The 23,329-nt window shown below is 35.3% G+C and overlaps 1 protein-coding gene across 1 annotated transcript in view; it reads right to left on the reverse strand.

The window, feature by feature from the left end:
- The window catches only part of mora (cysteine and histidine rich domain containing protein), a 35,398-nt gene extending 28,284 nt beyond the window's left edge, over positions 1 to 7,114 (reverse strand). The window contains exons 1-2 of the mRNA XM_076452332.1: positions 7,045 to 7,114; positions 2,949 to 3,061 (exon numbers count right to left, since the gene is read on the reverse strand). Coding sequence (XP_076308447.1) covers positions 2,949 to 3,061; positions 7,045 to 7,106 — 175 coding nt within the window. The 5' untranslated portion in view covers positions 7,107 to 7,114. The remainder of the gene's footprint in view (positions 1 to 2,948; positions 3,062 to 7,044) is intronic.
- Positions 7,115 to 23,329: the final 16,215 nt, after the last annotated feature.

Genomic DNA, 23,329 nt, shown 5'->3' on the forward strand with positions numbered 1-23,329 from the left:
CACAAAACATGTTGATAAATGTTAAACTTACCTATTTTATAGGTTTCTTTAACAATTTTTCTGCTGTCAAAATTAATCATACTGGGATTATGCAGCAAATACATGTTGCATTTGCCAGTGAATGTTGGCCTCTCCAATTTTATACTAAATTAAGACTTAATTCGTCTTGCTGGTGTTAAACAAGTAATAAATATTAGACCTATTCTATTGATTGAGCAGATACATAATGCAATAAATTTGTAGATCTATTCATGAAGTGTTATTACTCTTTCAAAAAGCAAAATAGAACAATGGTTTGTAATGTTCTTGGGTTTTTTTTCATAAAGTTGTTCATTACTTTGTGAGGAATTTTAGATTAATGGTGGAATTTGACAAATTTCTGAAATGTCAATATATAATGGTAGTTTGGATATTATTGTGATTATGGCGAGGTTACAGATGCATTTGTTACTTAACTACTTGTCATGCTTATTTGATTAAATTCAACTAGTCAATTATTCTGATGAGTTGGCTTAAAAAATATACACATAAAAGTACAAGTTGGGTTTTGATACTGTTAATGGGCAGAGCAAACAACCCACTGTGTAGTTTTGTGCTTAAACATATGAAACATAATGCCAATACTTCAGTCAATCACAAATAACAATTACTTTAATGTTTTAATGAGTCGTGACATTAATCCATTAATCTTAATAAACACGAATTAATCAAATAATAATAATAATAATGAAATGGCATAATGCCAATACTTTGATTGCTGAATAGTTAGAATAACTGAAAAGAGTAGTAGAAAAATTAATTTTGATTAACTGATTAATTTCATGACACTGATTTAATGATTTTGATTAGTAGCTGGTTACAATAATCAATAACACCAGTCCATTATTTTTGTGCAATTATTCATAATTTGCAAAAAGTGAATGTAATTTTTCAATAAGCAGTGTAATTAATTATATAAAATTGATGTATAGTAATTACACAACTAACCATAATTCAGTATTTCTAATAAACTTTCAACTTTTACAAAGATAAAAGTAATTCATGAAGTAAGGAGGTCATCTTATAATATCACAAGTTTTGTTGCCAAATTGGTTTAGTGTGTTAAAGATTGGAGCAAATCTTGTTTTTACTAAATTTGCTATAATTTTCACACACTATGACAAATATCATAACTAGTTTTATGTGAAATCTAAAGAAATATTTTTTTTTATTTTATTTGTAGTAGTCTTGTGCAACTTTGTAGGAAGAAATCTATGAAATGTTTTTTTTTTTTTTTGCTTGCTACAAGTTGTGTACTACTTTACATATTCGATGCATTCTTATGTATACCAGTTTAGATATTAAAGTGAAAATCCTAGGTAGTTGCAGTTAAAGACTTACATGGAAAAGAAAATCCATTCAAAACTGCCTCTTTGTAATCCTCTTTCTTTTTATTATTGTTATTCTCTTGCCAGTCTGCAACAAAAAATTACCTAATGTATTGCACCCCCCCAAAAACAACAACAACATAATTCTAATGAAAATGTTGTTGTCATTTCCCCTTTAAGTTACCTTTCTTACAAATGTATGGTGCTTCCTTAAAAAAAATAAAGTACACAGTGAAAGAGGATTTACCAGCCAATAATACATAAACATTAAATTAATGTAACATTTAGATACTCAAATATATTGTACAGTATACAAATGGTGTCTTTAGGGAATCAACCCCTTTTATTATGTAATCAAGAGGAAACTACCATCCAGCTAATAACTCTGTTAATCATCATTAGAATGTACAATGCTAGCTCTCACATCTAGTAATCCTTTGCCCATAGTTGAACATAACCAAAGCCAGGAAATAAAATAAATTATTGAATTTAAAAGACCTATGAATAGATTGGAAAGAGTAAAGAAATAAGGCTGTAGGAACTGTAGACGTTATTTACTGAAATTACAAATCCCTAATTTTGACTCCACCAAATGCAAGTTTAGATAACAGCATGGAGCCACAACAGATTTGTAATTTGAGCAAGTAATGTTTACAATATTCCCAGCCTTATTTTCTATGATCCTTATTTGCAGGTTTTTGGATTTCAATTTCTTTATTTTGTAATTTTCAATTCTTGACAGGCAAGTTACTAGAAAAAAAAAATCAAATTTACTCGAAATAAAGAGTTGGGATTAATTTAAGGTGTATTCAAATAAAGCTGATTAAAAGTAAACAAAAGTTAATTATCTCTACACAAGTCACAGTTTTGTTTTCCTTATCTAAGAAAGAACTTTCATTTTTTGGAGAAGGTTCAGAAGATAGCTTGCAAGATTAAAAAAAAACAGAAGGAAGAGTTTATTTCCTCCTAAAAAAGTAAGAGATGATCCTACTGAAATTTACTAGATTATTCATGGGATCAAAATAATTAAGGTCTCCAATTTCTTTATACTATCTAATGAATATAATTGGGAATTTCAGACAAGTTTAATTTGAAAGATGCAGATGCGTACAATAACAAACTGAGTAATGCACATCTGGATGTACTGTAAGACATTTGTTGGTTCAGTGCACTAGACCATACTTATGGTTACGAATAAGATTAAATGGAAAATGATAGTAGTTATAAAATTGTATTAAAACAACCAAAGAAAACTGAAATCATTCATCTTGCATTCAGTCTGCATAATGTGTGTACTATGTCCATGAAACTTATGGAGCTTAGGACTGCAATAGAAGAGATCTATGAAGATCTTGCATTACTATTTAATTAAATGTGTCATGCCACTACTGAATTATACATGCAGTGAAAATTCTGCATTTGGAGTGTCATACCCCCCAGGTCATGCCAGAACTCAGATGTCTTATTAATACCAACATAATGAAAATAAGTGTATTGCGAGATTACTCAGTAATAACCTTTTAATTGGTAGCTAACCAAATGGAACTAATGATACTTAACTAAAACAGTGTATTGGCTCACCAGATGTATTTTCATCAGGCCTGTACTTCTTTCCACATCCTTTATTGTAACAGAGTAGCAAAATGTCACTTGTTCCTTCTAAGGTTGTCATTGCAGAATAAATAACACCTTCACTAAAATGAAAACAAACTCATCAAGTAATAATTTAAGACAGTACATCAGAAACACAAAATACATTAACATTTTATTTTTGAAGTCTCCTGCCTGAGGGTTTAGCTGAAAAACTTTGGAACAATTATAGGCTTAAGGTATTCTACATAGATCATCTAAAGTTTCTATGAACAAACTGTCCTACAAGCCTTATATGATGTACAATATATGCTTTAACTGCAGTTGGCCAAAATATGATGCTGTTTTAAGATACTTTGTGAATAAGCAAAAACCTAGTGTTTTTTTTTTGTTTTTCTTTTAGAAGACTGACAAAATGAGACTTCAAGGGCCTTGAAATCTAGTCTGTTTATAAATACAGTTATAAACAAAAGCTATGATTTATGTAGATCTGATGTCTCCTGAAAAATACTTGGTAATAGGACCAAACTTTTAAAAACTAATACAAATTACCATAAATGTTAAAATATCTGGGTTTGAGTTTAACTTCTATAATAGATAATGCATTTGTTGAACAAAAGTGTTTTTTTGCTCATCCTCAACCCTTTGTCTATAATAGTCACTGCAGACTGTCAAGAACACAAACTACCAAAAAGTAAATAGAAACCCCTTCATAAAATAAATGTCATTTTATGAAATAAATATTTGCTTTTTTGTTAAGCAGATCTGACATTTGTATTATTTCTGGCAGTAACAGTTTCCATGTTGGCCTAAATGATAAGGAGTCTCACACTGCATCAGAACATTGCTTGTCACTGGTGTAAGTAGTCCTTGTTGGATAACAAGAATGCATCGAACAGCAGTGACTGTCCCTTCATATATTATGTTGTCCAAGAATAAATGTCATTTTTGAACTGCAAAGTTTGGAAAAGTATAAACCAGTGTTGTAAAATATGCTTTAAGTCAAAGCAAGCACCATTTGCTTCAACACAATTTTGCCAATGTGTAATGATGCTGTTTATGCCTCTGTTGTAGAAATCAGACTCGAATTCCCTAAAAGCTTCTTCTGCAGCTGCCTAGCTTTGAAAGAATTCGTTGTTCAAAATGTTGTCAAAGTGCTTGAAAAAATTAAAATCTGTAGGGGAAGGGTCTGGGGAATAAGGAAGATAAAGCAGAATCTCGATTCCCAATTCATTCAATTTTTAAAGCATCATCCTTGTCACTTGGGGACAAGCATTGTTATGAAGAAGAATAGGTCCTCTTCGATTGACCACAGCTGGCTGTTTTTCATTCAACTTTTAATGCATTTCAACCAATTCTTGACAGTATTTGTCTGCTGTGATTGTTTTCCCTGGATTCAAAAGATTGTAATGAATGATACCACCCACAGTTCACCACACAGTCACCATAACATTTCTTTGGTAAATGCTTTGGGGGGGTGGGGTGTTTCACAATCAAATCATTGTGCAGATCATTTCCTATTGTTGTACAGAATTGACTTTATCATATGTTACAATCTGTTCAAGAAATTGATCATTTCAGTTCTGCAATAGCAGTTTAGAGCATGTTTCATAATGCTGATTTTCAATCAGCTCATAGAGAACCCACTTATCCAACTTTTTCGTCTTTCCAAATCACACTCAGGTGGTTGGCAATGGTTGTGCCTAGCTTTTGCTGTAGCCTCACATACTGTTCTGCAAGGGTCTGTCTCAACTGCTTCCATTAAATGCGTTTTCATCTAAGGATGGCTTCCTTAGAAAACCTTTGTGGCCTTGAAGACTTTCATCTCCAGGTTGAAACCAACACTGAACTGTGGGTTCAATAATGAACCCATGGCTGAATGCCTGGTTGATGTTCCATGTAATTTCGGTAGCTTTTCATTCAAGTGTGAAGTCGTAGAAGAAAATCAGATGAAAGTCCTTGTACATGCTGCCTTGGGGTTTGCAAAACTTACTCCAAGTAGAGTTGAAACAGACAATTAAGACACCCTGTGAGTGACAAACACTGGGTTAAACAAACTAATGACAAGTTACTCAACATTCAGCATCTAAATATCATTGTGAGAATTATGACATTTATTTCTAAACAACCTAATATCACAAGATATGTCCACTGTCCAAGAATCGTGCAAATCTGACCACAATGAATAAAACCCTCCAAAAAAGCAGAAAGGTGTGACAGTATCTGTGATGCCTATTTCTCTCAAGTACTGTTGTAGCATTTTATTTTTGGACAGATATTCTTTTTGAATTATTTGAAAAACAATGCTAAGTTTAGTCCATGTAAAAAAAACTAATTATTTATTCAATGTTTGCTACAAGCTACATTCACTTTGACAAAAGTTGTGGGCTTAAGCTCTTAAAAAAACGTTTGAACAAAATTCCCGAGACCAATGCTACACTTAAACATTTACAGTATTTTTTTGCTAATCTAGAGTTACTCAATAAACATAACTCACTACAAATATTGAACTCAATCCCCCATTATATAATCAAACTGAGATTACTCATATTTATAAATAGTCTTATTCCCCAAATTCTATGAATTTCTTAATTATTACATTATCATAAACTTCTTAGGTATTCTTGCATTATTTTAAAATCATTTTTGATTCCACATCATAACCATTACTTCCTTTATAACAGCTATATCGTTGAAAATACAGCTTACAACAGATACGCGGACTGACGTCATAAAACAAAATGCACTTTATTTAGAAGTTACAGGTCTGGGACCTCATCAAAATACTCTCCTCTCCAACGCACACACTTATCCCAACGGTGTTTCTACTTGTTGAAACAGTCCTGGTACGCTTCTTTTGTAATGTCCTCCAGCTCCTTCGTCACATTTGCCTTAATCTCGGGAATCGTCTCAAATCTTCTTCCTTTCAAGGGTCTTTTGAGTTTGGGGAACAAGAAAAAATTGCAAGGAACAAGGTCAGGCGAGTAGGGGGGTGGGGTGGGGAAGAACAGTGATCGAGTGTTTGGCCAAAAACTCACGAGTTCTGAGGCACAAATTTCGCAGCAACGCGGTGCATCTTCAATTTATCGGTCAAAATCTCGTAACAAGATCCAACTGATATCCCACATTCTTCAGCAAGCTCTCTGACAGTCAGACGTCGATTTGCCCGCACCAGGGTGTTGATTTTGTTGACGTGTGGGTCGTCAGTTGACGTGGAAGGACGTTCATCATCTTCAATGGACTGTTGACCATCCTTAAAACGTTCATGCCACTTGAAACATGCCGTACGCTTCATAGCAACATCACCATAAGCCGTGTTAAGCATAGCAAAAGTTTCAGTTGCAGATTTTCCAAGTTTAACACAAACTTTCACAGAAAGTCGTTGCTCTTTCAGGTCATTAATTCTGAAATCCACCAAACGAAAAAAATCACACTTCACTTAAAACTGCGTAGCTAATACACAAATGAAGATATCTGCAATCGGGAAATGGCGTCGTAATCAGCTGATCTGTGCGAACCTAGCGACACCAAGCGGATTCCCCTGGAACCAACTGGAGCTGCGCAATTCAAACAGTCCGCATATTTTTTGAACAGACCTCATATTGTCAAGTAAAGAATAGTTTCTGCCTTTGTAACTATGAATATTACTTAAAATAACAGGTGAAAAACTCACCCTGCTCCTGCAGTAATATTAAGTGCACGCGCACTCACACACACAAATCAGTCGAGTGCATCAACCTTCAAAACTCTCATTTGCAAATAAATCACACTTGTCAGATTTCAAAAAGCAGAATGTTGGCCCACGGAATTTAAGTAACCTACAAAATGTATATCAGGTCAATTTCATTAATGTGGAACCCATGACAAATCTCTCTTTAAAGAAAAACAGAAAGAGGTAGTTTGAACCCTGTAATAGTTACGAGTACTAGAACTAAAAGGCACTTTTTGACAATCACCAATATTTCTTTTTTACTTCCACTTGATTGACCCCATTTCAGGTAGGTAGGTATTTCATGTTTATTGGCACAAAGCTATTAGACTATCTGTGCCTCGCAGGATGTAGTACACGATAATAGTACAGTGGTACCTCAGTTCTTGAACTTGATCTGTTCCAGAAGGCTGTTCAAAAACTGAATCAATTTTTCCCATAAGAAATTCTGTAAATTAAAATTAATCCATTATAGACCTCCAAAAATTATGCATTATGAAGCATTTTAAGTAAAAATATTGCTTATTTATACCTGTATAATAATACTTACATAAATAAAGTCAACCACAAAAACTATAAAAACAATAAATGTAAATTTAACTGCACTTTACCTGTGCTGAGGAGAGCTGATGGCATAAGTGAAAGGTGGTGAGGAACATGGAGAGTAAGATGGTTATTATTGTTTGGAAGGGGAGTCACCTTCCATAAAAATGTCAGGTAACTCTCCATCTGGGGTTCTTTTTTTCTTTTCTGTCTCTTTACACTGCTACAACCTGCTTGAGACTCACTGGACCTATTTCTCAATAAAAACTTGTCTAATGAGGTTTGTTTCTGCCTGGCACCCTTCCCATGTCTCATCACACTATGTATGCCATTTGTCTTCCTAAATTTTTCAAACCACCCCCTACTAGCATTAGTTGATTTGGGTAAACAAAAAACAAAAGTTTTTCTACCTCTTCCATTGTTTGTGATCTTTGTTTCGTAAGCACGGTTACTCCTTTTGCAACATCAGCTCCTTTGAAGACCTCTATATTTTAGTGTGGTGCAGACTGTAGACTTTGATACACCAAACTGTGTAGCAAGGTCAGACACGCAAACATCACTCTTATACTTCGCTATGAGATCTTTTTTCACCTCTATTGTGGCTCTAACAACTTTTCTTTTTGGTTTGTTGCTTTCATTATCATCTTTCTTTGACCCCATGGTGGCTTATTTAATCAGAATATTTAGAAAAAGAAAAGAAAAAAAAACGAGAACATTCACAGCAGATTTTATTGGGGGTGTGGACTGAGCAACAGGTGTGGGTAAAATGTTTTGGGCAAGCTTGTCAGGGGCTGAAAATGGTCAAAAAGTCATTTGGGTCATCAGACGGGTTATTTCAGGGGTTTGGGCCACGACAGCTTGGTTCGGGAATCAAGACTTTTTTCTCAAACAATGTTTTGAAAACCGAATTGTTCGAGAACCAAGGTACCACTGTATATGGAAGTGAAGGTAAAAAAAAAATATGTAAAATTAAGGCCTGCCAAGAAGACTGAATCTTTAAGTTCAAACTTGCTGTTACTCACCTGAAATTGGCCTTTCCAGTCCTGGGTTCAGGTCAAAATAAAATTATAATGTGTAAAAGAAATTCTGCTGAAACAGTGTATAGTCCAACAAAAACCTTAAGTTATAAAGACCAATGGCTCTTAAAAATGTAAAAACATGAGTGAGGTGGCCAGTATCACCTATGACATTGGTCAATGTCAAGGGCAAAGCTACCTTAAAAATTAGTTTAAAATACATTGTTGTTCTTGGTTGTAACAACAGCATGATAATAAAATATGTATGACTGTGACCTGAATGCCGCGCAGACTACACATTGGTGCATTAATACCAGATAAAAGGAAGTGGTGATTTAAAAAAAAAAACTGTGACTAATGCGTAGACTAGCCAAAACAACTTCTCTTCAATCTTTACAGAAACAAGATGGCCAAAGAGCTGAAAAAAGGCTTAATTTGAAAAAGATTATTTCATTGCTCAGGGTTTTGATAACTGGACCATAGTCCATGTATGGAACAGGGATAGTGGTGATAGAGCCAAAGCAGATGGACTTTGCCACTCTGTCAATTAGCTTATTCCCACAAATACCAACATGATCTGGTATCCAAAAAAACTGGATAGATGATAGAGATGGGTCAGTTTGTTTTGAATATTGATAAGAATAGGATAGTAACAAACATGGAATGATGTCAGGGCCAACAGACAGCCAAGTGAATCAGTGTAGATTGTACAATTCATATATTGCATTGTTTTAATATGATTCAGGGCAAGAGAAATGGCATACAATTCAGCAGTGAACACAAACTATAGAGGGGATTTTGTGTGCTATAACCAAACAGTAACAAACCATGGCAGAACCGATAGTCACTCAATTTTGAACCATTTGTATATATATATAGAAATGGATGGATTGTTTGAAAGACGTTCAGCAAATAAAAAAAGTGATATTTCCAATTGGAGTACCAGTCTTCCTCAGATGACTCAAAGATAGGTCACAGTTGGGGATAGTAATTAGCCATGGTGGAAGAGGTCTATCTGTTGATACTGCTTTGTTATATCCAATTTTTCTGATTGTGCCTGAATACAAAGGCTAAAAAGGAACAATGGCAGATTTTCTATTACAGAAAAGTGTGGGCCACTGAGGATGGAAAACAAGTAAGATGCTGTGGTAACAAGCAAGTTTGGAAGTATACACAAGAGACAGTTGCAAATAGCAGATATACATGAGACTCCACATACAAACTTTGGACTGGAGAAGTATGAAAGACCCCAGAGCATAGCTGAAGCCCCTGATGGTGGATAGGATCCAGCATTTTTAGTGCTGAGGTTCTGGCAGAACTCTAAACCACAGACAAGTTTGGATCGGATACGGGCATGATAAATTTTAAGCATGGAGTATCGATCTGCTCCCCAAGAAGTGGAAGCAAGAGCACGGAGAATGTTCAGTGCTGTTATACATTTGACATGAAGTTGCTTGATATGGGAAATAAAGTTTAATTTACAGTCAAATATAAGACCTAAGAACTTTGCCTTGGGTAAGACAGGAAGTACAACATCATCAATACGAAGTTCTGGATCTGGATGAATACTTCCTTGGTGGCAGAAATGTACATAAGCAGTTTCAGAGAGAGAAAGTTGAAAACCATTTGTTGTGGTCCACTAAAGTATACGACTGATTGCAGTTTGTAGCTGCCGCTCAATAAACCTCATGTTTGACGACTGACATGAGATGTGAAAGTCGTCAGTGAAACCATTTAACTGTAGGGGGTAGCTGTTCACTGGTGGCATTAATCTTTATAATGAAGAGTGTGATACCCAGAACACAGCCCTGAGGGACTCCAAGTTCCTGTGGGAGAAAACAGGAAAGTGTTGAGCGCACATGTACCTGGAATCAGTGGTTCATTATGAAATGCTCAATAAAAAGTGGCAAATTGCCACGCAATCCATACGAGTGAAGGTCTCGCAAAATGCCACATCTCCATGTTGTATTATAAGTTTTCTCTAAATCAAAATAAAATTAAAACAAGATGTGGCTTCAAAAAGGCTTCTCTAACTGAAATTTCAAGGCAAATTAAGTGGTCTATCGTGGAGTGTTGTCATTGGAACCCACACTGAGTGGGTGAGAGAAGGTTGTTTGATTCAAGAATCCAAATAGGATGAACATTAATCATCATCTCTAAGGTCTCACTGAGACAACTTGTCAAAGCAATGGGACAGTAATTCGAAGGAATCTTTGGATCCATCCCAGGTTTAAGAATAGGGAGTACAACAGCTTGGCACCAAGCATCAGGAAAGATATTCTCCTGCCACATCCAGTTAAAGACAGCCAGGAGAACAGTAAGTGAGGCAGGAGAAAGGTGGCATAGCATCACATAATGTATATTATCAGGTCCAACAGATGTCCAAAGCAATGAAGCACAAGTTTAAGTTCCACTAGCGTAAGAGGGCGATTGTAATCATTGGGATGATCAGTCGAAGAGGAAGGCAATAGATGTTCAACTCGAGTTTTAATAACTAAAAAGGAAGGGGACGAGTTTGAAGAACTCAATACATGAGAGGAAAATTCACCAAAATTATTGGAAATGCTCTGAGCATCAGCAACTTCATGGCCATTGAATATTAAGACAGAGAGGAGGGCAGAAGTATGCTGTCCACTCACCTTCCAAACCTTGTATATGGCTTTTGAACTGGTGGTTGAAGAAATGCTGGCAGCAAATTTAATCCAAGATTCCTTCTGGCTTTGACGTCTAAGTTGCCAAGCCTGTGCAAGGGCTTGTTGAAATGGAATGTGGTTTGCAAACACAGGATATCTACGAAATTTATCCCAAGCATGTTTGAGCTTTTCGTGTTATAGAACAAGCAGAATTCTACCAAGGGTACGGATACCATAGGAAAGATGTCGAGGTTTTGGGGATGCACTGAGCAATTGCTTGGACAATACAGTTACTGCTACTGCACAATCATCTATCGACGATTTACATGAGATGGCAGGATCCAGTTTTGAAAGAGCAGTGAAAGAAGGCCAGTTGGCCTAGTCAAAATCCACTGAGGCATGTGGGTAGATAGTACTGACTACAGCCAATCTCTCTTAACATGATAGGAAAATGATTACTACCCTGTGGATTGATGTCAACTTCCCAAGAAAAGCAAGTGAAAAGTGAAGGGGAGCAGACAGAAAGATCTATAGCAGTAAATGACTGACTGGGTGCATGAACATAAGTGTAAGAGCCAGTATTGAAGAGAGACAGGTTGCGATTCAGGAGCATGTGCTCTATAGCACAACCCCTCACATCAATACTAAAACCACCCCAGAAGGGATTATGGCCATTAAGATCCCCCAAAATTAAAAAGGGGGTTGGCAGTTGCTTAAGGAGGGCATCAAGGTCTGAGGGATGATAATTTTTCCAGGAGTAAGGTACAGAGAGCAAACAGTGGTGGTATGACCCAAGGAGATATGGATGGCTACAGCCTCCAAGGGCATATTCAATGACAAGAACTATCTGGTTGAAAACCTTGACAATTCCATTGGATTAGCATGGTGATTTTTCTTTATTTTGGAGGAGAATATGGCATGGAGACCTTCTGCTTGCAATTGTGCTTTTTTCTTTACTAGATGTGGGTTGGTCAATCTCTAGTGATCCTGCTCTGGATTGAGTAGGCAGGTCTGAGTTTGTAGATGTACGTTCCAGTAAATGAGGATGTAAACTAATGGGTTGTTTAATTTTTGGGATGTCAAGAGAGGAAGACCCCATGAAAACACCTGGGCTTGAACAAGGTAAAGTTGGGCAATGACTGGAAGATGTGGTAAGGACAAAGATAGAAGTAGATACTAATTTGTTAAGTTGTTGAATTTGGAGGGTACTAGATTAAGATGTGCTGTTAAGGATTCTGTAGGAGGCATGGAAACATCTGTCTGGAGTCTTACTGTAGTAGTGGAATAGATTATAGCAACATAAGCCTGAGATGGAAATGGAAATAGTAATTTCCAAGTCTCTGGATAAGTAATATTACTAACAGTCTGAAGACGTCGTACTTGTCTTCCCCCCATTTAGGGCAAGAAGTAAAACAGGAAGGATGTGAACCATTACGGTTAACACAATGTGGTTCTAATTGGTATTCAAAGCATTATGGTCTTTACCAGCACAATGGGCACATGTTAAGGAACCACAGCAAGCTGTTTGAGTGACCAAATTGTTGACAGTGAAAACATCTATCAGGGTTAGGAATATAAGGCTGTACCTCACAATTCAGATATCCTGCCTTGATTGTGGTAGGAGGACACAATGTTGTAAATGTTAATATTAGAACATTTATTGGCTCCATAATCCCATCTCTACAAGCAAAAATTCAGCGCAAGGCTGTAACACCTTGGCTGGTGAAACCTGCAAGGATCTCCGACTCTGGAATGGTATTTAAATCCTTCTCAATTATAACTCCTCTGGAAGAATTCAAAGTAGAATTAGGAGTAACCTCAACAGGTATATCCCCAATGGCCTTCGACTTCAAGAGGACTTTGGAATGTTGTGATGAAGCGGTTTCCACTAAAATGCCCCCCAGACCATAATTTTTTTTACTGGTTTAGGTGAACCAGCAAGTCCTGAATACAAAAAGGAGACATATGCCCTGAGGGTTTTTCAGTTAAAAGTTGTATAATTAAGAATGGTGGGACAGATTAAAGTTGTGAGTTTGACCATAGAGAGTACTCAATGTGCAGTCATTTGCCAGTAGTCGGAATTTTCTCTATGCTGTCATGCTTTTTAAAAAAAAAAAAAAAAAAAATCAGTGCCAACTGACCCCACCCACCATGGAGCCCTACAAGGAAACACACTACAGTGCCATATAAGGTTACTGCATTGACGACAGGGTTTCATGAACATTATACCCGAACACCATTATCAGACAATGTCCACTACACCTGTTGAGGATGTCTATGCTGGCACTCAGTTGACCCTGGCCCAAATGGACTAGCAGATTGATCTTGGGGAGGGGGGGGAAACACCCCAAGACTGCCCATCTACAGGATTTCAAAGCCTCCATATTTCAGGATGCATTGCTGTCTATCATGAAGGCACTTTAATGTCTTAAATACTTATTGATCTGATCTGCTTAAAAATCAGAAGGGAAAAACATCAAGGAATTCTTGAGGGTGGTATCAGTGTCCTATATATTCCTGTCATCACTGACCCAAAAAGCAAACTTCTGCCCACCAATCTGTCATTTATTGCATATGGTAAAGTGGCAAGTTTCTAATAATAAAGCCAAATGTGATGGGTTTTTTACACACATTTTTAAATCTTATGCAACATCAATTAAAAGAAAAACTTGTCAAAATTGTAAGATATCTAGCCTATCATACTCAATCATTTTTTGCAGTGAACAGTTTTCAAATAGAAAAGTTTAGAGACAACTTAAGTGAGTTATGAAAACAAATCATTATTGTAATAAAGGTATCTCCAAACCTTTGTCCAAACATGTGGGTTCATCATTATAAAGTTATAAAATATATTTTGTTAAATGTACAATTAAGAAGCCTCTACACTCTTGCAAACATGTTTTCTTGAGTTGTTAAAAAGGAGCAAATACTCATAACTACATTCTATATAAAGTTGTTGATTCAAATTAAAAGGTGGAAAACTTAACTTCCTAAGTATGAGAATCAGTAACATCAATTTGCATCATGCAAGCTAATCAGTTATTGAATATTATGGTTAAAATCAATCAATGCAAATAATCAACTAATATAAATTGCATGTTCATTATCAACTATTTTTAATAAGTTCAATATATAAAAAAAAATCAATCAAAATTCAGGTTTCTGTTTATTAAGACTAATAAAGTAGTTGGAAGATTGCCATTATTTTGTTGTCAAGTGCATGATGTGCTACCAATATTCTGCCCACTGGAGGTACCGAAATAAAATTTTATAATTACAATTATTTTTTTCAGTTTCTTCAATTTTTAGCCAGCATGATCTAGTATTATGGGCAAAAGTTGATGCCTCATGATTTGAAGGTCTAAGGGTTAATCACCATTAAAACTAAACTTGCTCAACCTGTATTTGTTTTGTATGACTACAAAGATTATCTGCCACTAACCCTATTTTTGAAGAGATGGTAAGAGGCTAACAGAAGCAACCACTAACTTTAGCTCCTTAAGTGATCAATAAAATGTAAATTTACTGGGTTTTTTTACATTATATTATGTTTCTAATACATAACTGCATAACTTTACAATATTCTTCCTACCTTGGTTTTTCCAGCAATATGCTCAGAATTTAGGTATTTATATTCAAAGTTAGAATTGGTTAGGATACACATACTTGTAACATATGTATCACAGGATTGTTTTACCAATATCAAACAATGTACTAACAATGAAAAAGCTACAAGGGTAAATTATTCGTTAAAATAAGAAGAACAAATTTCTTTCTAAATTTTTTTTTTATCAATACTGAAATGAGATCAAGAGTTAAAGATCTGGGTCAAGTTTGTTTTGTTTTTTTAAAACAAACTACTGTTAATACAAGATAGCCAATAAAAGCATCAACCTGAAATTCACAATTAAGTTACAGAATTTTATTAACAAATCTATTGATCACAGATTAAAAGAAATAAATTATCACTAGATATATCATTTTTTGTTTGGTTGAGCAGATTCTCAAATCTAAAATTACAGGCAGCTGGCCAAATGATAAATTAATAAAACATAGCAAAGAGGGAAGGAACAATATACTATTTGATCTGTCTTTATTGAGTAATTCTTTGTAAAATTAATAGAAACCATCCATAAACCCACAATGAGGCATGGAGATATTTAGATATGTTAGTACTTTTATTATTTCCGTTGTGACAAAAATACTAAAAATTAGGACAATTGCAGCTTTACTGGGACATCAAGTTATTCAAGACAAGGGTCATTTCGGCAATCATAGCTGTTCTATTAACTTAAACCACCAACCTGTATATATCCAAATATTATTTCTTAATTATTAAATCAACAATTTTCTTGAACTCTCCAAATATTAAATACTGCAGTGAATCACATTCAAAGGCAGTCTATCTCAAAGAATAGCCACAAAAAAACAAACAAAAAGGCATACCTTAGATACAACTTTCACCTTACCAAATTTTTGATACATGTCCCCTATTCCTAGCACACTCAATACACAAAAGATTTTGATGGAAGTTTAAGGATTGGATATGAGCCACTTATTGATATCTTTTGCAAGTCCTTGAATAATGGGGTAGTATTACTCTTTCCAAGGAAGGCGATAAAAATTGTCCCATTAACTACAACCTTACACAAGCAGTGAAAAAAATTTTGGAAAGTTTGATAAAATATGCTTTGGTTTATAAAAGAACACAGAGCTCATCAACAGAAGAAACATGGTAACTCTTACAACTAACACTAATATAATTCATGAATACATCAGTAGTTCATGTTACTTGTACCTGCCTTCCATTAAAATCTAAATTTTCCAGATAATAAATTTTATGCACTTTCTAGCAAACATGTAAATTAAAACACTGAAAATATAGCTTACAACACTGTTATAAAAATATGCATTAATTCTTGTATATTCAGTTTGTTGAACACACTTCAGATTCTCCGTAAAACTTTTCTCAAGGCAAAATCATATAAAGGACCTGCAGCTCTCCTCATATGACAGCACCTCTATCTCAGGAATTATTATTTCAATAAATCACAGCCATTATGGAAAAGAACCATGCATCTGTAGAAAGAAATTACAACCTCCTTTGACTTGTATTCTGTAGATACACAATTAAAAATGTACTTACTTTTCCACTAATATCACACTGCCTAGAAGGTTTGAAAGACTGCTTAAATAAAACCTTAGTCCTTTCCTTTCCTTCAATAATACCATTTAGTTTATTCCCATCAAGGTGGTAATTACAGCTTAAGTTGTACTATCTTAACATAGCATAATTAAATGCCACCTAACATTTATTTGCCTGATTTGCCAAATCCCTTTCTAAACCAACTGCATCCTCCAATTATGCCAAAACTTCACCAATTTGTTGACCATTCTCTTGTCAGTATTATTTTAATATCAAAGAGCACAAGCCTTTGCATACTAACTCATTTGCAACTCCATTTATTAAAACTCTTTGCTTCCTCACCTTCAACCTCCCAAACATCAATGGAGTTGATTTTCTTTACTAGTGAAGGCTTAGAAAAGCCTTCTGAAAATTCAGGTTTATTAAAACCACAACTTTCCCTTCATTAATTTGAGTAGCAACATCTTCAAAGAAAGCAACACAATTTGTTATAACAGATTTTTCCCAAAAAATAACTTAGTTTCATTTACTTAAAGATCATAAATCTTTTTATTTTAAGTTATTCACGTTGTTAGCTTTTCAGAATACTGTGTCACTGAAGTGTTGGATTTTTAAACTTTAACACCTTAATAAAATCACTGGGAACTTTATTGAACCTTGAAACTAACAAGATGTAAGCAACTATTGAGTCAACTACAAAACACTTTCAATAGCTGTCTTTTTCTTATCATTAGTGAAAATGTACAGATTACAATTTAAATAATGAGTGCAGAGGTACAGACTTTCAGTTTCATATAAAACTACAGATTTAATGTAAAAATTACGTGGAGGGGTACTAAGGTAATTTATGTACACTTTGGTTTCAGAACTAATTTTGAGAGAGGAGACAGAACTTGATTAGATGAAGATGCTTGTCAGTAGTGAGAGATTTCTTTAATGAAATGTTCAATATAAGTATACTTCACAGAAGAGGAAAAGGTCAACTACAGTTAACTTATCAGGATGGCTTATCAGAAGAACAGGAAGAAAATTAAAAGATAAATGTTACAAATCTGAAATGTCTGCGAGATGAAAGATTGCAGAAAATCAAACAAGTTGGATAAAAAGGAGATTAAAAATATTAAAAAAAAAAAACTCGTAAAAAGTTAGCCGAGGCGTTACAAATAACGACAAGAATTTTTTAAAAAGTTAATAAAATTTAAGTACCATGTTAAAACAGAAATTTTGGCTCATATCTCAGAATGGCTGATATGGGTATTAACACTTTTACTGATAAGAAGAGAACAACGTTTCGACCTTCCTAGGTCATTTTTGCAAAATCTTTCTTTCCAACCTAACTACGACCTAAGAAGTTCCAAACGTTGTTCTCTCCTTATCAATAAAAGTATTAATACCTATACCAGCCGTTCTGAAATACATTTTTATTTCAAGTGGGTTTCTCGTCATAAAGAATTTTAGCTTATTATACTGAAAGGTTATTATACCTTTATTAATTGAAAACAGAAAAATGATGAAGCCCTATCAAATTTAAACATATACATAGCATTGTTATAAGGTTTCACTAACAAAACGTTCTTCTTGTAACAAATTACAATTTATTATTATTAGTAATAACATTACCATTTACACACATAAAATTACAAACATAATTGTTCGCAGAACCACCTCAGAAACTACTTAACTTCATATAAATTACATATTCTTTTTTAACCAAATTTCAACCCTACCCTGTATTAAACCTTGAAATAAATTTAAATTCAAGTTAGAACAAAGAAAAATAATACAAACCTTTAACGGTGTAACACTTTTTACAACACAAACCTTTTATCCAGATTACACGTGCGTAATATATCTCGAAATTTCTTTGAATGAAAATTTATATTGGCAATTACCTTGCCACCTAGGGGAGTAATTTAAAAACATTCCCAAGAACATAACCATATATGCTTTGATGACGTAAACCCAAGTTTAGAAAATAAAAGTTTAGAGACAGCTTGAAAGGTTAATGAATAAAACAATAATACATGTACAATATTTCGACAAGATGATGGCCGTCTCCAAACTTTTATATCTTGCATGATGTTTAAAGTGTAACTTTTTGGTTTGGTTTGGAATTTCGCGCAAAGTTACACGAGGGCTATCCGAGCTAGCCGTCCCTAATTTAACAATGTAAGACTAGAGGAAAGGCAGTTATTCATCATCACCCACCGCCAACTCTTGGACTACTCTTTTATCAACGAATAGTGAGATTGACCATCACATTATAACACCTCCACGGCTGAAAGGGTGAGCATGTTTGGTGTGACGGGAATTCGAACCCGCTACTATCGGATTACGAGTCGAATGCCTTAACCAAAGTGTAAGAATATATATTTAGTTAATATAAATATCAGCGTCGCGAAACTGCTTAATATTTGAAAATATAGTAAATTAAAACAATAAAAATGTTTGTTTGTAGTTTACCACGTAACTTCTCAAAGGGCTTCCTATGATTTGCTCTCTACGAATATTCAAACACGGATTCGAGTAGCGTAGCCTCTTAGTGACACAGCGGTATGTCTGTGGACTCATACTGCTGGAAACCAGATTTCGATACCCGTGGTGGGCAGAGCACAGACAGTCCATTGTGTAGCTTTGTGCTTAATTCCAAACAATTACGAAATCGAGCAGTGTCAGCCCGCGAACATCTCGCTGTGCTACTGCTGGAGGCAAAATAAAACGAAATAATCCTCCATATATAAATAATTATACTATATATGTAGAAACTGCTGGTTTGGGTTGAGAATTGTTTTTATGTAGAGGAGCGAACAACGTTATGACCTTCTTCGGTCATCATCAAGTTTGTGAACCTGTCGATGACCGAAGAAGGTCGAAACGTTGTTCGCTCCTCTACATAAACAATTCCTCAATCAAAACCAGCCGTTTTTACATATATATTTTCTCTACAATTGGGTTTACTCGTCATCACTGATAAATAATTATACTACTTACAAATTAATAAAATAAGAACACGATAACCCAGAATTGTGGAAGATTTGTTTGTTTGTTTGGAAATTTCGCACAAAGCTACTCGAGGGCTATCTGCGCTAGCCGTCCCTAATTTAGCAGTGTAAGACTAGAGGGAAGGCAGCTAGTCATCACCACCCACCGCCAACTCTTGGGCTACTCTTTTACCAACGAATAGTGGAATTGACCGTCACATTATACACCCCCACGGCTGGGAGGGCGAGCATGTTTAGCGCGACGCGGGCGCGAACCCGCGACCCTCGGATTACGAGTCGCACGCCTTACGCGCTAGGCCATGCCGGGCCGATTGTGGAAGAAAATAAATAAATCGTCGGAGCAAACCTTTCCATACACGCTTATTAACTTGAATATACGTATATATATATATATATTTATAACTACACGATAGATTGTCTGCGCTTTGTCAATTAAGAGAATTTAAACCCCGAATTCTAGCGTTATAAGTCTTTAAAGTTACCACTAACCCATTGGATGACCATAAATGAAGTATATATATATTCACAAATATATGTTAGAGATGTACAGAAATCTGAACATGGCTATTACTAAGGGGCGTAGATCCTTGGGGGATGAGGGGTATACATCCGTCCCTTCATTTTAGGTGGGGGGTATGGTGCATACAATCATCCCCCCACTACAGTTTGGTCTGTTGAATTGTTTTATTGCATCACAGGCCTACAAATTGTGTGTTTGTTCTTGTGTTTGTTTGTTTGTTTTGGAATTTCGCACAAAGCTACTCAAGGGCTATCTGTGCTAGCCGTCCCTAATTTAGCAGTGTAAGACTAGAGGGAAGGCAGCTAGTCATCGCCACCCACCGCCAACTCTTGGGCTACTCTTTTCCCAACGAATAGTGGGATTGACCGTCACATTATAACGCCCCCACGGCTGGGAGGGCGAGCATGTTTGGCGCGACTCGGGCGCGAACCCGCGACCCTCAGATTACGAAGCGCACGCCTTAACGCGCTAGGCCATGCCAGGCCTTTGTTCTTGTGATTCTCGTATTCTTACCAATCGAATTACATAATTAGGCCTAGATATAGGCTTTTTTCAGTAGCCGAAATGTACATCTTTAATATAGGCGTGCTTCTAAGCTTTTCGATCTAAGCGATAGTTCGTAAGTATCAGTCAGTAGGCTAAGTATACATGCAAGTATGGTAGCAACAAGATTACTTTGTGACTACATGTTTACAGCTTTCAGGTTCACGAATCAGAGATTACCAATTTGCAAATTGAACAGTCCACGTAAGTGGTTGCAAAAATCATCCTCCCCATCGGGTGTAAAAAATCTACGCACTTGCTATTACTCCTTCAAATTTAACCATTTATTAATTACACCTAAATGGCGAAAAGCAGAAAACAATCTAATCAGTGTTATAATAAGTTTAAAATTAAGTGGAAGACAAAAGTACAAAAACGGAAATGTAATTTATCATAAGGATAGAAAACAATTAGCTTTTAAGTTTATCACACTTCCGACTAGAATATTTTAGTAATTGTAATGAAATGGAAAAGAAAGCATTTTATTTCCGAAACATTGTCCGGGTAGGGAGGAGGACTATGTAGCTTGCCTGGAAAAATAAAATAAAATTCAGTACACTACATGGCGTATATATATAGCGGATAACCCGATGTGGCTTTGCTATGAGAAAACACAAACACGCACAAATATATATACTTTGTGAGAAATGTTATTTTTCATATAAAACTCAAGTGAATATAATTTTGGTTCGGTTTCGAGGTATAATGAAAAATAACGGAAAATTGAAAACAATCTATTTATTTGCTAATTTCTTTTCTTCGTCAAATCGTGAATTTCGTGAAGAAAAGGCGATGCAGAAACCTAATTTATTCTTTGGTTTGCTACTCGCGCACAATAAACTAGTTTCGTTAATTTTACGACTGATCACTTACCACTGTGACTTGAAAGAGTGAAACAAATAAATAACGTAGATCTCGTAACCGGTGAGTATATTTTAAAATTGTGCTCAGTAGCTCACATAACAAGAACCTTTCAGTATAATTTTTAAGCCTATAGCTACAATATTTAGTTGTGCAAACTCTTGATGTACTTATTCCAGTCAACCTAACTTATAATAATAGAATGGTAGCTAGAAAATAAAAGTCCTTACATTTTTTCGAACAATACCACACAAAAGTTCCGAAAGTAGAGAATGCTACTTCCTTTCATTCTGTGATTTTAAGGTCAGTAAATTTCCTAACTTTTGATAATCATGAAGAAATCAAACAATGCAATGCATAACTTTTACTATGAAAATCTCTTGATAGCTTAGAAAATAAGGATCCATACTTCCTTTCAGCTACTGATTTTTAAACCAAATGACTTTTCTCGCTGTTGGCGATTAGGTTTTATACCAACAAATTGTTTAAGAGGCCATTGCCGGTGGGTTAGCTCACAATCATAACTTTCATCTTTCCCTAGGTCGGACATTTTCTCATCTATCTTATCATGAGCAATCGGGCCAGTACTTTCAGGTATTTTCTTCTCATACTTTAGATCCAGGAACAATAAAACAGTACTCTTGTCCTCCTATGACTTCTCAATCCATTCCTCTGATTCCTGATCAAATTACTGCAAGAGAAGTTGATCAGTAATGTACGAATAGTGCAGTAATGGACCATCTCATTGGAGCACAAGAAATAGTCCTGTTTCACCGGAAATAAGCTGCTTCTACGCCGCTAGTACATACCAATGTCTCTCCCAGTTTCCATACTGATGTATCCTTTCATCAGAATCTTATAACAGGCATCTTTCCTGTCATATAGCGGTTTTTCTAACTAGTGTTGCAAAGACTGGTATTTGTCAACTAATGTAAACCTTAACCTGTGGCAAATTTTCTCATTACATTATATCTAGAGGGAGCAGGACATCCAAATATGAGCAAAACTTCTGTTTCTTTCTTTTTAGTTTAGTGTGTCATAATAACACACCGCAAGGTCAACCTCTCTACAAGGAAAACCAATTTCTGGTTACAATAACTGACTACTAATTATTTTAACAGTTATTACACAAAAGGAAATGGTTATTGCCTTACATCTGTCGATTCTTAACCTGTAATAAACTAAAAAACATAAATGTATTTATGGACAAACAAATTTCTAGTAGAAAAAATACTTTCACATAGTCATCCATTTCTAATAAACTATTAGTTTACATAGTCATTCGTTTCTAATAAACTATTCGAGGGTCGCGAGTTTGAATCGCGGTTGCACCAAACATGTTCGCTCTCCCAGCCGTGGGGCGTTATAAAGTAGGTCAATCCCACTATTTGTTGGTAAAAGAGTAGCCCAAGAGTTGGCGGTTGGTGGTGATGACTAGCTACCTTCCCTCTAGTCTTACATTGCTAAATTATGGACGGCTAGCGCAAATAGCCCTCGAGTAGCTTTGCGCGAAATTCAAAAACAAACTAATAAACTATTAGTTTAAGGATCGTTTCAAATTGGACGACCCCACATTTCTGAAACTATATATATCTTAATGTTTATTATAATTCTAAATTTTACTAAGTTTGTCATACGTAAAAAATTACATTTACTATAAATTATTTTCACTGAAGATTTGGTTTTTCCTTTTAAAAGTTTTTACCAAGTTAGCCTCTATCAAAGGTGATTTTCATGCTAAGAATGAAAATACTTTTTCATCTTAACATTTTTTGTATTATAGTTTACTTCCATAATCTATAGAACCTTCTGAACAAATATCAAAAGTTTTTTATCACATCTGTTTAAAGTTTTATATTTTTATTGCTATAAAAATTGCATGAGAAGAAATGAATTACAGAACTCATTAATATTAAAACTGCTGGGTTAATATTAGTCTAAAGACCCATGTCAACATCATGTGATTGCTGAGTGTAATGTTGCACAGAGAACTAGATTTTAGATGTTTACTTTTACTAAAGTTTTTTTTAGTTAACATTAAGAAGTTTCTAATTTTTAGATTTCAGTTACTGTTGTTAAAATTCATAGTTGAATTCATAGAAATAAGAATGTGTAAGGCCCGGCATGGCCTAGCGCGTAAGGCGTGCGACTCGTAATCTGAGGGTCGCGGGTTCGCATCCCCGTCGCGCTAAACATGCTCGCCCTTTCAGCCGTGGGAGGCGTTATAATGTGACAGTCAATCCCCTTATTCGTTGGTAAAAGAATAGCCCAAGAGGTGGCGGTGGGCGGTGATGACTAGCTGCATTCCCTCTGGTCTTACACTGCTAAATTACGGACGGCTAGCACAGATAGCCCTCGAGTAGCTTTGTGCGAAATTTCCAAACAAACAAAACAAAAGA

Source organism: Tachypleus tridentatus, chromosome 8 (assembly GCF_004210375.1).
Source record: "Tachypleus tridentatus isolate NWPU-2018 chromosome 8, ASM421037v1, whole genome shotgun sequence".
NCBI classification, from domain to species: domain Eukaryota; kingdom Metazoa; phylum Arthropoda; class Merostomata; order Xiphosura; family Limulidae; genus Tachypleus; species Tachypleus tridentatus.